A 19,792-nucleotide genomic window follows, 5' to 3' on the forward strand; every position below is an offset into this window, starting at 1 on the left:
ACCTGGGCGGGCATCAAAGAAAGGACCGGCACAGCACCAAGGGCTCTCTCCCTAATGCCGCAGGACACACAAATCATGTATATTAATATATACCAGCATCCTGGTGATCGAGGCCATCGATTACTTCCTGCAGCAGTCGGATCATGCCCAGTCCATCGATCTGTGCATCTACCAGGCTTGCCTGATCAAACAGCTGGCCAACTACGGCATTGATCCTCGTCCCAGTCTGCAGTGCTTGCTTCGCGTATTGCATGCGACTCGGGAGCATACGCGGAATCACTACCATGTGCTCTTGGTTCTGCTGGCGGAAGTGCTGCACGTCTTGTCCCCCTTCTACTTGGCCGACTTGCTGCGGATCATTGTCTTCGTGGTCGTGCAGGAGTGCTGTGGCCATGAATACATTCTGAACATGTGTCTGGATGGCATCATTCAGTGGATGTCTCAGACTGCATTCATACACGCCGAGGGGCTGGCTCTGGCTAACCAGATAGTGCAGCGTGTGCTCCACCTCCAACAGTCGGATGAGGGCGAGCGGATATCCACCAAGCAACTGAAGCCGGCCCACATGCGCAACTATCATCCGGACATTGCGATTGCATTTGATCTGGCCAATCTTGTGGAGTCGTTCGATGCCTCCGAGAATCAGGATGTTTTCGCCTTTGTCGACGCCCTAAATGTCAAGTCAAACACGGTCTTCTGCCAGCGCCTCCATCTCTTCTTGCGCGCCCTCTTTCTGTCCCGACAACCGCCCGTTGACTGCTGGTTCAAGATCTACGAGGTGATTCTGCAGACCATTAAGGTAAACGAGGGCATCGCCTACGACTTCCTCATGACCTACATCTTCAAGCTGGCCCACGAGAACAATCCTGAGCTGCAACTGGAGTTGCTTCGAGGTCTGCCCCATTTTGCCGTATCCAAGGTGAGCTCTCAAATGAACATCACTTGAATCTTCCACTGAAACATGTCCCGTTTTGCGAAGGACAACGTGCCCATGATTCTGAACACCATTCGAAATCTGTCCACCGAGAATGGTACCTTCTGTGTGGACCTGTATCTACGACTGTGGCGCGTGGAGTCGCGCACCTATCCCTTCCTGCTGAAGCAAGTGGCTCAACCGCTGCCGGAGGGCGATAAGCGCTGGGAGCTTCAAGTAGCCCGAGCACATGCCATGCGGGAAATCTGCCAGGAAAAGTAGCCCACAAATTTATACCGATCTTGTATCCTTTTTCTAATCTTATACCCATCTTTTGCAGGCCAACATTGCATGGATCGGAGCTGCTACCTCACCTTAGCAATACGTTAAACAGCTGCACCGATGAATCGGGGGATCTGGCTACGTCTCTGGCGTTGGATGCTCTTTATGCCTTGTGTGACAGCCACACTGTCAATATTGCTTCCACCTGGCACGCTCTGGGCAGCAAGTTTCGCGGCGAACAGCGTCCACAGACCCTTAGGTCTCTGTACCATTTCTTTGGCTTGGTTCCGCTGCTGCAGACACCCACACTGGAGTACGAGAAAGTTGCGGATGATGCCCTAGAGCAGCTGTGGCAGGCCATCAGTCGACCGGGAACAGATGCGGCACAGGTTCGCAATGCTCTGGCAGCCCTAAAAAGCTATGAGCCAGGAAGCACGCTCAACCTGCGGCACATTCCGGCTCAGTTTCGTTTTGAGATTGTCGGTGGAGCAGTGGGAGGACTTAGTGGCCGAGAGGTGGTGGATCTGCTGGAAGAGACCGTCCCCGGCGAGGTGTGGGTGCAGCTACTACAGAAGATTCGCCCGGAATGTGGAGATGCAGCAGCTGATCTGATTTCCCATCACATAAGCAACGAAATAAACGGCTTTCGGAGCGGAGTCTACCGCCTGCCCGAGGGCAAGCCGGAGCCACGCAAGCTAGTGGGTTTGTTCGGGACCCTCCCGCTCCGTGCAGTAACCAACTACATGGTGAGCCAGGCCCGCTTCGGAGACTACGTGTCAGAGCCCTATGCAGGGACCTTTCCCCTTAGGGCGCTGTCCAATAAATTTCCCAAGCCGATACCACCGCTCGATTGGAGCTGCTTGACGAGCTTCTTTCACCTATCCTTCGATGCAAGGAAGTACTGCATCATGATAGCCAAGAATCAGGCGTCGAGCTCAGGCACAGCGAAGCGTTTGCTAGAGAACTTCCTGGTAGAATTCGAGCCTAATTGCTTCGAGGAGGATCTGCTGTTACTGTTCTCACTGCTACCGGAGATCGCCAGCAACGTGGGCCTTCAGATCATAAAGAACTTTGCCGAGAAAGTGGCTGTCTATTGCTTCAAAGAGTCACAGATAAACGACTTTGTCGAGGGTGAGTTTACACTTTTTATACCCGATACTCAAAATGAGTATTGGAGTATATTAGATTTTTGGTAAAAGTGGATGTGTGTAACGTCCAGAAGGAATCGTTTCCGACCCCATAAAGTATATATATTCTTGATCAGCATCAATAACCGAGTCGATTGAGCCCTGTCTGTCTGTCCGTCCGTCCGTCTGTCCGTCCCCTTCAGCGCTTATTGCTCAAAGACTATAAGAGCTAGAGCAACGTTGTTTTGGATCCAGACAAAAATATTTCAAAACTTCGCCCCGCCCACTTCCGCCCCCACAAAGGACGAAAATCTGTGGCATCCACATTTTTAAAGATACGATAAAACCAAAAACGCAGAATCGTAGAGGATGACTATATGTTCTAGAGTGTAAAATCTCAACCAGATCGTATAATTATTATAGCCAGAATCAAGAAAACAATTTCATTCTTTCTCGCTCTGTTTCATGTACGAAAATCTGGGGCATCCACAAATCTCAGAGACTATTAAGGCTAGAGTAACCAAATTTGGTATCCGCACTTCTGTTAGATCTCACTATAAAACGTATATCTCAGAATTTCGCCCCACCCCCTTCCGCCCCCACAAAGGACGAAAATCTGTTGCATCCACAATATTGCAGATTCGAGAAAACTAAAAACGCAGAATCATAGATAATGACCATATCTATCAGATTGCTGAATCTGGATCAGATCGGATCATTTTTATACCCAAAAGGAACAAATCAATTTGCACTGGCTACGCAGCGCCCGACGTCACGCTCAGACTGATTTTCTGTCTCTCTCGCACGCACTCTTTGTCGTGTCGTTTAATATTAGCGGCGTCTGCCGGAGGAGAGCCATACTAACTAAGTATCGGGTATAACTGTAGAGTTTCGGTGTCCGCAGCAACTCACAACGTTCCCCCTCGTTTTTGCTTGCTTTTTGTCCAGGCGATGACCTTGTATCATCTTGTTTGCAGGATGCCTTTTTGAAAAGTTTTTGGACAGCGTCAAGTACATTTTCACGGGAAAGTGCGACCTACCACCCGAAGTGTTGGATGTTTTCACACTGATTGTAGAGCGCTACATGGACTCGATGAATCTGGACTCGAGGCTGTTTGAGCGCTACACAGAGGTGGTGGCCGTTTTGCATCCGAATGCCATCGACGGGCTGACCACGCCCGCCAATTGGTGGGAGACGCCCATAGGCAAGCTAAAAAAGGCCACCATCATCCGATGCTATCTGGTGCTGTATAACGAGAAGTTGCCCAACCCACTCAAATGGCTGACGCCCATTATTGATGCCTACGAGAAGCGCACGGAGGAGCGCTCCTTCTTCTATCGCCACTTGGCTGCCACTCTGTATGCCTTTGGAAGCGATGAACATGCCTGTAACTGGATCATGGAAATATTCCTGGAGATCCAGATGCTGCTGGCCGAGGCCTCCAACAAGGAGAAGGTTAACAGGGCACTCTATCTGCTGGACATCTTTGTTCTGGCCGTGGATGTGCTCTCCGGCTGTGCCGTGCTGCTGGGCAGTGTCGATGTGGTGGCCACAGACGATAAGCAACTCAATCTCAATCTCTTTCCCGAGAGCTTGCAGTATCTGTGCGACCACATATTCTGAAAGGACCATGAAGCAAAGGTGAGTGAAGAAGACTCAACTATATGCCACTTTCTTGATCATTTTTGTATCGACTTTCAGGTCTATGAATTCCTATTTAATCTATATAAGCACAGCTCCATGCCGTCGGACTATGCAGACGTATTCAAGGAGGCAATCATTTGTTCCCGGAACAAACCATACTTCGACCACAAAGGTGTCTGGACCAAATACGTTGGCCAGCGTAAATGAACACGACGAACACACCGCATTTAACACTCCAACCCACGCCTAAAGTGCAGTTACTGGTTAACGATCACCGAATACCGTCAATGTTAGTCATCTTTTGATAGCAAACGCATTCTTTGTTATTTATATGTGTTTAAAGAACATTAAATGCATTTTTGCGCACAGTATTTGAATTTAAATGTTTCCAGTGCGGTTATCGCACAAAAATACCATACGACAGCTCGATAGTCGATAGTATCGATAGTCAAACTTGAATTCGTCAGTATATAAATGGTATATTTTATAAATTAAACGATATATTTTAGTATATTTCTGAGGGTTGGACGGTATATTTTAACGATAAATCCGCGGTCACACTGATATCAATATTTTTAATATATTTATTAAAAAAAAATGCAGATAAATTAAAAAAAGTGTAATTAAAACGTATTATCAGTGCGTGTCACGTGCTGCAATCCCGATCGGCTGTGAAGCAACCTTGAAGCTATTATACCACGGATACTGGGAGACTCGAGCAAAACGTAAACAATGGACGATATCAAGCTGGCGAAGGTATGTATGTTTATGGCTTACTCAACTTCAATCAGTGTTGTTTGCTAAACAGTCATTGTAAGTTCGAGGACAGTAACATTGTCCAATCTAAATCCTGGACAAGAGTTGTGAGTCATGCAGCAATGCTTTTTTTGCTTCACCTTCTGCTCGGGCTATTCAAAATCGATGGTCAACCTGGGCGGGCATCAAAGGAAGGACCGGCACAGCACCAAGGGCTCTCTCCCTAATGCCGCAGGACACACAAATCATGTATATTAATATATACCAGCATCCTGGTGATCGAGGCCATCGATTACTTCCTGCAGCAGTCGGATCATGCCCAGTCCATCGATCTGTGCATCTACCAGGCTTGCCTGATCAAACAGCTGGCCAACTACGGCATTGATCCTCGTCCCAGTCTGCAGTGCTTGCTTCGCGTATTGCTTGCGACTCGGGAGCATACGCGGAATCACTACCATGTGCTCTTGGTTCTGCTGGCGGAAGTGCTGCACGTCTTGTCCCCCTTCTACTTGGCCGACTTGCTGCGGATCATTGTCTTCGTGGTCGTGCAGGAGCGCTGTGGCCATGAATACATTCTGAACATGTGTCTGGATGGCATCATTCAGTGGATGTCTCAGACTGCATTCATACACGCCGAGGGGCTGGCTCTGGCTAACCAGATAGTGCAGCGTGTGCTCGACCTCCAACAGTCGGATGAGGGCGAGCGGATATCCACCAAGCAACTGAAGCCGGCCCACATGCGCAACTATCATCCGGACATTGCGATTGCATTTGATCTGGCCAATCTTGTGGAGTCGTTCGATGCCTCCGAGAATCAGGATGTTTTCGCCTTTGTCGACGCCCTAAATGTCAAGTCAAACACGGTCTTCTGCCAGCGCCTCCATCTCTTCTTGCGCGCCCTCTTTCTGTCCCGACAACCGCCCGTTGACTGCTGGTTCAAGATCTACTAGGTGATTCTGCAGACCATTAAGGTAAACGAGGGCATCGCCTACGACTTCCTCATGACCTACATCTTCAAGCTGGCCCACGAGAACAATCCTGAGCTGCAACTGGAGTTGCTTCAAGGTCTGCCCCATTTTGCCGTATCCAAGGTGAGCTCTCAAATGAACATCACTTGAATCTTCCACTGAAACATGTCCCGTTTTGCGAAGGACAACGTGCCCATGATTCTGAACACCATTCGAATTTTGTCCACCGAGAATGGTACCTTCTGTGTGGACCTGTATCTACGACTGTGGCGCGTGGAGTCGAGCACCTATCCCTTCCTGCTGAAGCAAGTGGCTCAACCGCTGCCGGAGGGCGATAAGCGCTGGGAGCTTCAAGTAGCCCGAGCACATGCCATGCGGGAAATCTGCCAGGAAAAGTAGCCCACAAATTTATACCGATCTTGTATCCTTTTTCTAATCTTATACCCATCTTTTGCAGGCCAACATTGCATGGATCGGAGCTGCTACCTCACCTTAGCAATACGTTAAACAGCTGCACCGATGAATCGGGGGATCTGGCTACGTCTCTGGCGTTGGATGCTCTTTATGCCTTGTGTGACAGCCACACTGTCAATATTTCTTCCACCTGGCACGCTCTGGGCAGCAAGTTTCGCGGCGAACAGCGTCCACAGACCCTTAGGTCTCTGTACCATTTCTTTGGCTTGGTTCCGCTGCTGCAGACACCCACACTGGAGTACGAGAAAGTTGCGGATGATGCCCTAGAGCAGCTGTGGCAGGCCATCAGTCGACCGGGAACAGATGCGGCACAGGTTCGCAATGCTCTGGCAGCCCTAAAGAGCTATGAGCCAGGAAGCACGCTCAACCTGCGGCACATTCCGGCTCAGTTTCGTTTTGAGATTGTCGGTGGAGCAGTGGGAGGACTTAGTGGCCGAGAGGTGGTGGATCTGCTGGAAGAGACCGTCCCCGGCGAGGTGTGGGTGCAGCTACTACAGAAGATTCGCCCGGAATGTGGAGATGCAGCAGCTGATCTGATTTCCCATCACATAAGCAACGAAATAAACGGCTTTCGGAGCGGAGTCTACCGCCTGCCCGAGGGCAAGCCGGAGCCACGCAAGCTAGTGGGTTTGTTCGGGACCCTCCCGCTCCGTGCAGTAACCAACTACATGGTGAGCCAGGCCCGCTTCGGAGACTACGTGTCAGAGCCCTATGCAGGGACCTTTCCCCTTAGGGCGCTGTCCAATAAATTTCCCAAGCCGATACCACCGCTCGATTGGAGCTGCTTGACGAGCTTCTTTCACCTATCCTTCGATGCAAGGAAGTACTGCATCATGATAGCCAAGAATCAGGCGTCGAGCTCAGGCACAGCGAAGCGTTTGCTAGAGAACTTCCTGGTAGAATTCGAGCCTAATTGCTTCGAGGAGGATCTGCTGTTACTGTTCTCACTGCTACCGGAGATCGCCAGCAACGTGGGCCTTCAGATCATAAAGAACTTTGCCGAGAAAGTGGCTGTCTATTGCTTCAAAGAGTCACAGATAAACGACTTTGTCGAGGGTGAGTTTACACTTTTTATACCCGATACTCAAAATGAGTATTGGAGTATATTAGATTTTTGGTAAAAGTGGATGTGTGTAACGTCCAGAAGGAATCGTTTCCGACCCCATAAAGTATATATATTCTTGATCAGCATCAATAACCGAGTCGATTGAGCCCTGTCTGTCTGTCCGTCCGTCCGTCTGTCCGTCCCCTTCAGCGCTTAGTGCTCAAAGACTATAAGAGCTAGAGCAACGTTGTTTTGGATCCAGACAAAAATATTTCAAAACTTCGCCCCGCCCACTTCCGCCCCCACAAAGGACGAAAATCTGTGGCATCCACATTTTTAAAGATACGATAAAACCAAAAACGCAGAATCGTAGAGGATGACTATATGTTCTAGAGTGTAAAATCTCAACCAGATCGTATAATTATTATAGCCAGAATCAAGAAAACAATTTCATTCTTTCTCGCTCTGTTTCATGTACGAAAATCTGGGGCATCCACAAATCTCAGAGACTATTAAGGCTAGAGTAACCAAATTTGGTATCCGCACTTCTGTTAGATCTCACTATAAAACGTATATCTCAGAATTTCGCCCCACCCCCTTCCGCCCCCACAAAGGACGAAAATCTGTTGCATCCACAATATTGCAGATTCGAGAAAACTAAAAACGCAGAATCATAGATAATGACCATATCTATCAGACTGCTGAATCTGGATCAGATCGGATCATTTTTATACCCAAAAGGAACAAATCAATTTGTACTGGCTACGCAGCGCCCGACGTCACGCTCAGACTGATTTTCTGTCTCTCTCGCACGCACTCTTTGTCGTGTCGTTTAATATTAGCGGCGTCTGCCGGAGGAGAGCCATACTGACTAAGTATCGGGTATAACTGTAGAGTTGCGGTGTCCGCAGCAACTCACAACGTTCCCCCTCGTTTTTGCTTGCTTTTTGTCCAGGCGATGACCTTGTATCATCTTGTTTGCAGGATGCCTTTTTGAAAAGTTTTTGGACAGCGTCAAGAACATTTTCACGGGAAAGTGCGACCTACCACCCGAAGTGTTGGATGTTTTCACACTGATTGTAGAGCGCTACATGGACTCGATGAATCTGGACTCGAGGCTGTTTGAGCGCTACACAGAGGTGGTGGCCGTTTTGCATCCGAATGCTATCGACGGGCTGACCACGCCCGCCAATTGGTGGGAGACGCCCATAGGCAAGCTAAAAAAGGCCACCATCATCCGATGCTATCTGGTGCTGTATAACGAGAAGTTGCCCAACCCACTCAAATGGCTGACGCCCATTATTGATGCCTACGAGAAGCGCACGGAGGAGCGCTCCTTCTTCTATCGCCACTTGGCTGCCACTCTGTATGCCTTTGGAAGCGATGAACATGCCTGTAACTGGATCATGGAAATATTCCTGGAGATCCAGATGCTGCTGGCCGAGGCCTCCAACAAGGAGAAGGTTAACAGGGCACTCTATCTGCTGGACATCTTTGTTCTGGCCGTGGATGTGCTCTCCGGCTGTGCCGTGCTGCTGGGCAGTGTCGATGTGGTGGCCACAGACGATAAGCAGCGACTCAATCTCTTTCCCGAGAGCTTGCAGTATCTGTGCGACCACATATTCTGGAAGGACCATGAAGCAACGGTGAGTGAAGAAGACTCAACTATATGCCACTTTCTTGATCATTTTTGTATCGACTTTCAGGTCTATGAATTCCTATTTAATCTATATATGTATGTTTATGGCTTACTCAACTTCAATCAGTGTTGTTTGCTAAACAGTCATTGTAAGTTCGAGGACAGTAACATTGTCCAATCTAAATCCTGGACAAGAGTTGTGAGTCATGCAGCAATGCTTTTTTTGCTTCACCTGCTCGGGCTATTCAAAATCGATGGTCAACCTGGGCGGGCATCAAAGGAAGGACCGGCACAGTACCAAGGGCTCTCTCCCTAATGCCGCAGGACACACAAATCATGTATATTAATATATACCAGCATCCTGGTGATCGAGGCCATCGATTACTTCCTGCAGCAGTCGGATCATGCCCAGTCCATCGATCTGTGCATCTACCAGGCTTGCCTGATCAAACAGCTGGCCAACTACGGCATTGATCCTCGTCCCAGTCTGCAGTGCTTGCTTCGCGTATTGCTTGCGACTCGGGAGCATACGCGGAATCACTACCATGTGCTCTTGGTTCTGCTGGCGGAAGTGCTGCACGTCTTGTCCCCCTTCTACTTGGCCGACTTGCTGCGGATCATTGTCTTCGTGGTCGTGCAGGAGTGCTGTGGCCATGAATACATTCTGAACATGTGTCTGGATGGCATCATTCAGTGGATGTCTCAGACTGCATTCATACACGCCGAGGGGCTGGCTCTGGCTAACCAGATAGTGCAGCGTGTGCTCGACCTCCAACAGTCGGATGAGGGCGAGCGGATATCCACCAAGCAACTGAAGCCGGCCCACATGCGCAACTATCATCCGGACATTGCGATTGCATTTGATCTGGCCAATCTTGTGGAGTCGTTCGATGCCTCCGAGAATCAGGATGTTTTCGCCTTTGTCGACGCCCTAAATGTCAAGTCAAACACGGTCTTCTGCCAGCGCCTCCATCTCTTCTTGCGCGCCCTCTTTCTGTCCCGACAACCGCCCGTTGACTGCTGGTTCAAGATCTACGAGGTGATTCTGCAGACCATTAAGGTAAACGAGGGCATCGCCTACGACTTCCTCATGACCTACATCTTCAAGCTGGCCCACGAGAACAATCCTGAGCTGCAACTGGAGTTGCTTCGAGATCTGCCCCATTTTGCCGTATCCAAGGTGAGCTCTCAAATGAACATCACTTGAATCTTCCACTGAAACATGTCCCGTTTTGCGAAGGACAACGTGCCCATGATTCTGAACACCATTCGAAATCTGTCCACCGAGAATGGTACCTTCTGTGTGGACCTGTATCTACGACTGTGGCGCGTGGAGTCGAGCACCTATCCCTTCCTGCTGAAGCAAGTGGCTCAACCGCTGCCGGAGGGCGATAAGCGCTGGGAGCTTCAAGTAGCCCGAGCACATGCCATGCGGAAAATCTGCCAGGAAAAGTAGCCCACAAATTTATACCGATCTTGTATCCTTTTTCTAATCTTATACCCATCTTTTGCAGGCCAACATTGCATGGATCGGAGCTGCTACCTCACCTTAGCAATACGTTAAACAGCTGCACCGATGAATCGGGGGATCTGGCTACGTCTCTGGCGTTGGATGCTCTTTATGCCTTGTGTGACAGCCACACTGTCAATATTGCTTCCACCTGGCACGCTCTGGGCAGCAAGTTTCGCGGCGAACAGCGTCCACAGACCCTTAGGTCTCTGTACCATTTCTTTGGCTTGGTTCCGCTGCTGCAGACACCCACACTGGGTACCTGCGGTACATTCCGGCTCAGTTTCGTTTTGAGATTGTCGGTGGAGCAGTGGGAGGACTTAGTGGCCGAGAGGTGGTGGATCTGCAGGAAGAGACCGTCCCCGGCGAGGTGTGGGTGCAGCTACTACAGAAGATTCGCCCGGAATGTGGAGATGCAGCAGCTGATCTGATTTCCCATCACATAAGCAACGAAATAAACGGCTTTCGGAGCGGAGTCTACCGCCTGCCCGAGGGCAAGCCGGAGCCACGCAAGCTAGTGGGTTTGTTCGGGACCCTCCCGCTCCGTGCAGTAACCAACTACATGGTGAGCCAGGCCCGCTTCGGAGACTACGTGTCAGAGCCCTATGCAGGGACCTTTCCCCTTAGGGCGCTGTCCAATAAATTTCCCAAGCCGATACCACCGCTCGATTGGAGCTGCTTGACGAGCTTCTTTCACCTATCCTTTGATGCAAGGAAGTACTGCATCATGATAGCCAAGAATCAGGCGTCGAGCTCAGGCACAGCGAAGCGTTTGCTAGAGAACTTCCTGGTAGAATTCGAGCCTAATTGCTTCGAGGAGGATCTGCTGTTACTGTTCTCACTGCTACCGGAGATCGCCAGCAACGTGGGCCTTCAGATCATAAAGAACTTTGCCGAGAAAGTGGCTGTCTATTGCTTCAAAGAGTCACAGATAAACGACTTTGTCGAGGGTGAGTTTACACTTTTTATACCCGATACTCAAAATGAGTATTGGAGTATATTAGATTTTTGGTAAAAGTGGATGTGTGTAACGTCCAGAAGAAATCGTTTCCGACCCCATAAAGTATATATATTCTTGATCAGCATCAATAACCGAGTCGATTGAGCCCTGTCTGTCTGTCCGTCCGTCCGTCTGTCCGTCTGTCCGTCTGTCCGTCCCCTTCAGCGCTGGGAGCTTCAAGTAGCCCGAGCACATGCCATGCGGGAAATCTGCCAGGAAAAGTAGCCCACAAATTTATACCGATCTTGTATCCTTTTTCTAATCTTATACCCATCTTTTGCAGGCCAACATTGCATGGATCGGAGCTGCTACCTCACCTTAGCAATACGTTAAACAGCTGCACCGATGAATCGGGGGATCTGGCTACGTCTCTGGCGTTGGATGCTCTTTATGCCTTGTGTGACAGCCACACTGTCAATATTGCTTCCACCTGGCACGCTCTGGGCAGCAAGTTTCGCGGCGAACAGCGTCCACAGACCCTTAGGTCTCTGTACCATTTCTTTGGCTTGGTTCCGCTGCTGCAGACACCCACACTGGAGTACGAGAAAGTTGCGGATGATGCCCTAGAGCAGCTGTGGCAGGCCATCAGTCGACCGGGAACAGATGCGGCACAGGTTCGCAATGCTCTGGCAGCCCTAAAGAGCTATGAGCCAGGAAGCACGCTCAACCTGCGGCACATTCCGGCTCAGTTTCGTTTTGAGATTGTCGGTGGAGCAGTGGGAGGACTTAGTGGCCGAGAGGTGGTGGATCTGCTGGAAGAGACCGTCCCCGGCGAGGTGTGGGTGCAGCTACTACAGAAGATTCGCCCGGAATGTGGAGATGCAGCAGCTGATCTGATTTCCCATCACATAAGCAACGAAATAAACGGCTTTCGGAGCGGAGTCTACCGCCTGCCCGAGGGCAAGCCGGAGCCACGCAAGCTAGTGGGTTTGTTCGGGACCCTCCCGCTCCGTGCAGTAACCAACTACATGGTGAGCCAGGCCCGCTTCGGAGACTACGTGTCAGAGCCCTATGCAGGGACCTTTCCCCTTAGGGCGCTGTCCAATAAATTTCCCAAGCCGATACCACCGCTCGATTGGAGCTGCTTGACGAGCTTCTTTCACCTATCCTTCGATGCAAGGAAGTACTGCATCATGATAGCCAAGAATCAGGCGTCGAGCTCAGGCACAGCGAAGCGTTTGCTAGAGAACTTCCTGGTAGAATTCGAGCCTAATTGCTTCGAGGAGGATCTGCTGTTACTGTTCTCACTGCTACCGGAGATCGCCAGCAACGTGGGCCTTCAGATCATAAGGACTTTGCCGAGAAAGTGGCTGTCTATTGCTTCAAAGAGTCACAGATAAACGACTTTGTCGAGGGTGAGTTTACACTTTTTATACCCGATACTCAAAATGAGTATTGGAGTATATTAGATTTGTGGTAAAAGTGGATGTGTGTAACGTCCAGAAGGAATCGTTTCCGACCCCATAAAGTATATATATTCTTGATCAGCATCAATAACCGAGTCGATTGAGCCCTGTCTGTCTGTCCGTCCGTCCGTCTGTCCGTCTGTCCGTCCCCTTCAGCGCTTAGTGCTCAAAGACTATAAGAGCTAGAGCAACGTTGTTTTGGATCCAGACTTTTGTGATATGTCACTGCTACAAAAATATTTCAAAACTTCGCCCCGCCCACTTCCGCCCCCACAAAGGACGAAAATCTGTGGCATCCACATTTTTAAAGATACGATAAAACCAAAAACGCAGAATCGTAGAGGATGACTATATGTTCTAGAGTGTAAAATCTCAACCAGATCGTATAATTATTATAGCCAGAATCAAGAAAACAATTTCATTCTTTCTCGCTCTGTTTCATGTACGAAAATCTGGGGCATCCACAAATCTCAGAGACTATTAAGGCTAGAGTAACCAAATTTGGTATCCGCACTTCTGTTAGATCTCACTATAAAACGTATATCTCAGAATTTCGCCCCACCCCCTTCCGCCCCCACAAAGGACGAAAATCTGTTGCATCCACAATATTGCAGATTCGAGAAAACTAAAAACGCAGAATCATAGATAATGACCATATCTATCAGACTGCTGAATCTGGATCAGATCGGATCATTTTTATACCCAAAAGGAACAAATCAATTTGTACTGGCTACGCAGCGCCCGACGTCACGCTCAGACTGATTTTCTGTCTCTCTCGCACGCACTCTTTGTCGTGTCGTTTAATATTAGCGGCGTCTGCCGGAGGAGAGCCATACTGACTAAGTATCGGGTATAACTGTAGAGTTGCGGTGTCCGCAGCAACTCACAACGTTCCCCTCGTTTTTGCTTGCTTTTTGTCCAGGCGATGACCTTGTATCATCTTGTTTGCAGGATGCCTTTTTGAAAAGTTTTTGGACAGCGTCAAGAACATTTTCACGGGAAAGTGCGACCTACCACCCGAAGTGTTGGATGTTTTCACACTGATTGTAGAGCGCTACATGGACTCGATGAATCTGGACTCGAGGCTGTTTGAGCGCTACACAGAGGTGGTGGCCGTTTTGCATCCGAATGCCATCGACGGGCTGACCACGCCCGCCAATTGGTGGGAGACGCCCATAGGCAAGCTAAAAAAGGCCACCATCATCCGATGCTATCTGGTGCTGTATAACGAGAAGTTGCCCAACCCACTCAAATGGCTGACGCCCATTATTGATGCCTACGAGAAGCGCACGGAGGAGCGCTCCTTCTTCTATCGCCACTTGGCTGCCACTCTGTATGCCTTTGGAAGCGATGAACATGCCTGTAACTGGATCATGGAAATATTCCTGGAGATCCAGATGCTGCTGGCCGAGGCCTCCAACAAGGAGAAGGTTAACAGGGCACTCTATCTGCTGGACATCTTTGTTCTGGCCGTGGATGTGCTCTCCGGCTGTGCCGTGCTGCTGGGCAGTGTCGATGTGGTGGCCACAGACGATAAGCAGCGACTCAATCTCTTTCCCGAGAGCTTGCAGTATCTGTGCGACCACATATTCTGGAAGGACTATGAAGCAACGGTGAGTGAAGAAGACTCAACTATATGCCACTTTCTTGATCATTTTTGTATCGACTTTCAGGTCTATGAATTCCTATTTAATCTATATATGTATGTTTATGGCTTACTCAACTTCAATCAGTGTTGTTTGCTAAACAGTCATTGTAAGTTCGAGGACAGTAACATTGTCCAATCTAAATCCTGGACAAGAGTTGTGAGTCATGCAGCAATGCTTTTTTTGCTTCACCTGCTCGGGCTATTCAAAATCGATGGTCAACCTGGGCGGGCATCAAAGGAAGGACCGGCACAGTACCAAGGGTTCTCTCCCTAATGCCGCAGGACACACAAATCATGTATATTAATATATACCAGCATCCTGGTGATCGAGGCCATCGATTACTTCCTGCAGCAGTCGGATCATGCCCAGTCCATCGATCTGTGCATCTACCAGGCTTGCCTGATCAAACAGCTGGCCAACTACGGCATTGATCCTCGTCCCAGTCTGCAGTGCTTGCTTCGCGTATTGCTTGCGACTCGGGAGCATACGCGGAATCACTACCATGTGCTCTTGGTTCTGCTGGCGGAAGTGCTGCACGTCTTGTCCCCCTTCTACTTGGCCGACTTGCTGCGGATCATTGTCTTCGTGGTCGTGCAGGAGTGCTGTGGCCATGAATACATTCTGAACATGTGTCTGGATGGCATCATTCAGTGGATGTCTCAGACTGCATTCATACACGCCGAGGGGCTGGCTCTGGCTAACCAGATAGTGCAGCGTGTGCTCGACCTCCAACAGTCGGATGAGGGCGAGCGGATATCCACCAAGCAACTGAAGCCGGCCCACATGCGCAACTATCATCCGGACATTGCGATTGCATTTGATCTGGCCAATCTTGTGGAGTCGTTCGATGCCTCCGAGAATCAGGATGTTTTCGCCTTTGTCGACGCCCTAAATGTCAAGTCAAACACGGTCTTCTGCCAGCGCCTCCATCTCTTCTTGCGCGCCCTCTTTCTGTCCCGACAACCGCCCGTTGACTGCTGGTTCAAGATCTACGAGGTGATTCTGCAGACCATTAAGGTAAACGAGGGCATCGCCTACGACTTCCTCATGACCTACATCTTCAAGCTGGCCCACGAGAACAATCCTGAGCTGCAACTGGAGTTGCTTCGAGGTCTGCCCCATTTTGCCGTATCCAAGGTGAGCTCTCAAATGAACATCACTTGAATCTTCCACTGAAACATGTCCCGTTTTGCGAAGGACAACGTGCCCATGATTCTGAACACCATTCGAAATCTGTCCACCGAGAATGGTACCTTCTGTGTGGACCTGTATCTACGACTGTGGCGCGTGGAGTCGCGCACCTATTCCTTCCTGCTGAAGCAAGTGGCTCAACCGCTGCCGGAGGGCGATAAGCGCTGGGAGCTTCAAGTAGCCCGAGCACATGCCATGCGGGAAATCTGCCAGGAAAAGTAGCCCACAAATTTATACCGATCTTGTATCCTTTTTCTAATCTTATACCCATCTTTTGCAGGCCAACATTGCATGGATCGGAGCTGCTACCTCACCTTAGCAATACGTTAAACAGCTGCACCGATGAATCGGGGGATCTGGCTACGTCTCTGGCGTTGGATGCTCTTTATGCCTTGTGTGACAGCCACACTGTCAATATTGCTTCCACCTGGCACGCTCTGGGCAGCAAGTTTCGCGGCGAACAGCGTCCACAGACCCTTAGGTCTCTGTACCATTTCTTTGGCTTGGTTCCGCTGCTGCAGACACCCACACTGGAGTACGAGAAAGTTGCGGATGATGCCCTAGAGCAGCTGTGGCAGGCCATCAGTCGACCGGGAACAGATGCGGCACAGGTTCGCAATGCTCTGGCAGCCCTAAAGAGCTATGAGCCAGGAAGCACGCTCAACCTGCGGCACATTCCGGCTCAGTTTCGTTTTGAGATTGTCGGTGGAGCAGTGGGAGGACTTAGTGGCCGAGAGGTGGTGGATCTGCAGGAAGAGACCGTCCCCGGCGAGGTGTGGGTGCAGCTACTACAGAAGATTCGCCCGGAATGTGGAGATGCAGCAGCTGATCTGATTTCCCATCACATAAGCAACGAAATAAACGGCTTTCGGAGCGGAGTCTACCGCCTGCCCGAGGGCAAGCCGGAGCCACGCAAGCTAGTGGGTTTGTTCGGGACCCTCCCGCTCCGTGCAGTAACCAACTACATGGTGAGCCAGGCCCGCTTCGGAGACTACGTGTCAGAGCCCTATGCAGGGACCTTTCCCCTTAGGGCGCTGTCCAATAAATTTCCCAAGCCGATAACACCGCTCGATTGGAGCTGCTTGACGAGCTTCTTTCACCTATCCTTCGATGCAAGGAAGTACTGCATCATGATAGCCAAGAATCAGGCGTCGAGCTCAGGCACAGCGAAGCGTTTGCTAGAGAACTTCCTGGTAGAATTCGAGCCTAATTGCTTCGAGGAGGATCTGCTGTTACTGTTCTCACTGCTACCGGAGATCGCCAGCAACGTGGGCCTTCAGATCATAAAGAACTTTGCCGAGAAAGTGGCTGTCTATTGCTTCAAAGAGTCACAGATAAACGACTTTGTCGAGGGTGAGTTTACACTTTTTATACCCGATACTCAAAATGAGTATTGGAGTATATTAGATTTTTGGTAAAAGTGGATGTGTGTAACGTCCAGAAGGAATCGTTTCCGACCCCATAAAGTATATATATTCTTGATCAGCATCAATAACCGAGTCGATTGAGCCCTGTCTGTCTGTCCGTCCGTCCGTCTGTCCGTCCCCTTCAGCGCTTAGTGCTCAAAGACTATAAGAGCTAGAGCAACGTTGTTTTGGATCCAGACAAAAATATTTCAAAACTTCGCCCCGCCCACTTCCGCCCCACAAAGGACGAAAATCTGTGGCATCCACATTTTTAAAGATACGATAAAACCAAAAACGCAGAATCGTAGAGGATGACTATATGTTCTAGAGTGTAAAATCTCAACCAGATCGTATAATTATTATAGCCAGAATCAAGAAAACAATTTCATTCTTTCTCGCTCTGTTTCATGTACGAAAATCTGGGGCATCCACAAATCTCAGAGACTATTAAGGCTAGAGTAACCAAATTTGGTATCCGCACTTCTGTTAGATCTCACTATAAAACGTATATCTCAGAATTTCGCCCCACCCCTTCCGCCCCACAAAGGACGAAAATCTGTTGCATCCACAATATTGCAGATTCGAGAAAACTAAAAACGCAGAATCATAGATAATGACCATATCTATCAGATTGCTGAATCTGGATCAGATCGGATCATTTTTATACCCAAAAGGAACAAATCAATTTGCACTGGCTACGCAGCGCCCGACGTCACGCTCAGACTGATTTTCTGTCTCTCTCGCACGCACTCTTTGTCGTGTCGTTTAATATTAGCGGCGTCTGCCGGAGGAGAGCCATACTGACTAAGTATCGGGTATAACTGTAGAGTTGCGGTGTCCGCAGCAACTCACAACGTTCCCCCTCGTTTTTGCTTGCTTTTTGTCCAGGCGATGACCTTGTATCATCTTGTTTGCAGGATGCCTTTTTGAAAAGTTTTTGGACAGCGTCAAGTACATTTTCACGGGAAAGTGCGACCTACCACCCGAAGTGTTGGATGTTTTCACACTGATTGTAGAGCGCTACATGGACTCGATGAATCTGGACTCGAGGCTGTTTGAGCGCTACACAGAGGTGGTGGCCGTTTTGCATCCGAATGCCATCGACGGGCTGACCACGCCCGCCAATTGGTGGGAGACGCCCATAGGCAAGCTAAAAAAGGCCACCATCATCCGATGCTATCTGGTGCTGTATAACGAGAAGTTGCCCAACCCACTCAAATGGCTGACGCCCATTATTGATGCCTACGAGAAGCGCACGGAGGAGCGCTCCTTCTTCTATCGCCACTTGGCTGCCACTCTGTATGCCTTTGGAAGCGATGAACATGCCTGTAACTGGATCATGGAAATATTCCTGGAGATCCAGATGCTGCTGGCCGAGGCCTCCAACAAGGAGAAGGTTAACAGGGCACTCTATCTGCTGGACATCTTTGTTCTGGCCGTGGATGTGCTCTCCGACTGTGCCGTGCTGCTGGGCAGTGTCGATGTGGTGGCCACAGACGATAAGCAGCGACTCAATCTCTTTCCCGAGAGCTTGCAGTATCTGTGCGACCACATATTCTGGAAGGACCATGAAGCAAAGGTGAGTGAAGAAGACTCAAATATATGCCACTTTCTTGATCATTTTTGTATCGACTTTCAGGTCTATGAATTCCTATTTAATCTATACAGCTCCATGCCGTCGGACTATGCAGACGTTCCCGGAACAAACCATACTTCGACCACAAAGGTGTCTGGACCAAATACGTAGGCCTGCGTAAATGAACACGACGAACACACCGCATTTAACACTCCAACCCACGCCTAAAGTGCAGTTACTGGTTAACGATCACCGAATACCGTCAATGTTAGTCATCTTTTGATAGCAAACGCATTCTTTGTTATTTATATGTGTTTAAAGAACATTAAATGAATTTTTGCGCACAGTATTTGAATTTAAATGTTTCCAGTGCGGTTATCGCACAAAAATACCATACGACAGCTCGATAGTATCGATAGTCAAACTTGAATTCGTCAGTATATAAATGGTATATTTTATAAATTAAACGATATATTTTAGTATATTTCTGAGGGTTGGACGTTATATTTTAACGATAAATCCGCGGTCACACTGATATCAATATTTTTAATATATTTATTAAAAAAAATGCAGATAAATTAAAAAAAGTGTAATTAAAACGTATTATCAGTGCGTGTCACGTGCTGCAATCCCGATCGGCTGTGAAGCAACCTTGAAGCTATTATACCACGGATACTGGGAGACTCGAGCAAAACGTAAACAATGGACGATATCAAGCTGGCGAAGGTATGTATGTTTATGGCTTACTCAACTTCAATCAGTGTTGTTTGCTAAACAGTCATTGTAAGTTCGAGGACAGTAACATTGTCCAATCTAAATCCTGGACAAGAGTTGTGAGTCATGCAGCAATGCTTTTTTTGCTTCACCTTCTGCTCGGGCTATTCAAAATCGATGGTCAACCTGGGCGGGCATCAAAGGAAGGACCGGCACAGCACCAAGGGCTCTCTCCCTAATGCCGCAGGACACACAAATCATGTATATTAATATATACCAGCATCCTGGTGATCGAGGCCATCGATTACTTCCTGCAGCAGTCGGATCATGCCCAGTCCATCGATCTGTGCATCTACCAGGCTTGCCTGATCAAACAGCTGGCCAACTACGGCATTGATCCTCGTCCCAGTCTGCAGTGCTTGCTTCGCGTATTGCTTGCGACTCGGGAGCATACGCGGAATCACTACCATGTGCTCTTGGTTCTGCTGGCG

At 49.2% G+C, this 19,792-nt stretch overlaps 1 protein-coding gene across 3 annotated transcripts; it reads left to right on the plus strand.

Annotated features, from left to right (window-relative positions):
- Positions 1 to 80: 80 nt before the first annotated feature.
- On the plus strand, positions 81 to 18,936 carry LOC117187657 (focadhesin-like). Of its 3 annotated transcripts, XR_004472303.1 has the most exons (6): positions 81 to 919; positions 980 to 1,191; positions 1,254 to 2,326; positions 3,300 to 3,964; positions 4,025 to 4,139; positions 18,738 to 18,936. XR_004472303.1 is itself a non-coding variant. In XM_033390298.1 (5 exons), exons 1-4 carry the CDS (start codon positions 410 to 412, stop codon positions 3,944 to 3,946), a joined length of 2,442 nt encoding a protein of 813 aa, XP_033246189.1. In that variant the 5' UTR covers positions 81 to 409; the 3' UTR covers positions 3,947 to 3,964; positions 4,025 to 4,152. The 3 variants fall into 3 exon arrangements, 2 of the variants coding, with proteins under 2 accessions (XP_033246189.1, XP_033246190.1); XM_033390298.1 differs by lacking the exon at positions 18,738 to 18,936 and having other exon boundaries at positions 4,025 to 4,152; XM_033390299.1 differs by lacking the exons at positions 4,025 to 4,139; positions 18,738 to 18,936 and having other exon boundaries at positions 3,300 to 3,485; positions 3,524 to 3,666.
- Positions 18,937 to 19,792: the final 856 nt, after the last annotated feature.

Source organism: Drosophila miranda, chromosome 3 (genome assembly GCF_003369915.1).
Source record: "Drosophila miranda strain MSH22 chromosome 3, D.miranda_PacBio2.1, whole genome shotgun sequence".
NCBI classification, from domain to species: domain Eukaryota; kingdom Metazoa; phylum Arthropoda; class Insecta; order Diptera; family Drosophilidae; genus Drosophila; species Drosophila miranda.

What these genes read in the sequence shown, in the direction of transcription:
- LOC117187657 (XM_033390298.1), top strand. Translation starts at nt 410, where the DNA reads ATGTGTCTGGATGGCATCATTCAGTGGATGTCTCAGACTGCATTCATA. An exon ending in CCCATTTTGCCGTATCCAAG is followed by an intron (nt 920 to 979) that starts GTGAGCTCTCAA and finishes CGTTTTGCGAAG; the next exon opens with GACAACGTGCCCATGATTCT. An exon ending in GATAAACGACTTTGTCGAGG is followed by an intron (nt 2,327 to 3,299) that starts GTGAGTTTACAC and finishes TCTTGTTTGCAG; the next exon opens with GATGCCTTTTTGAAAAGTTT.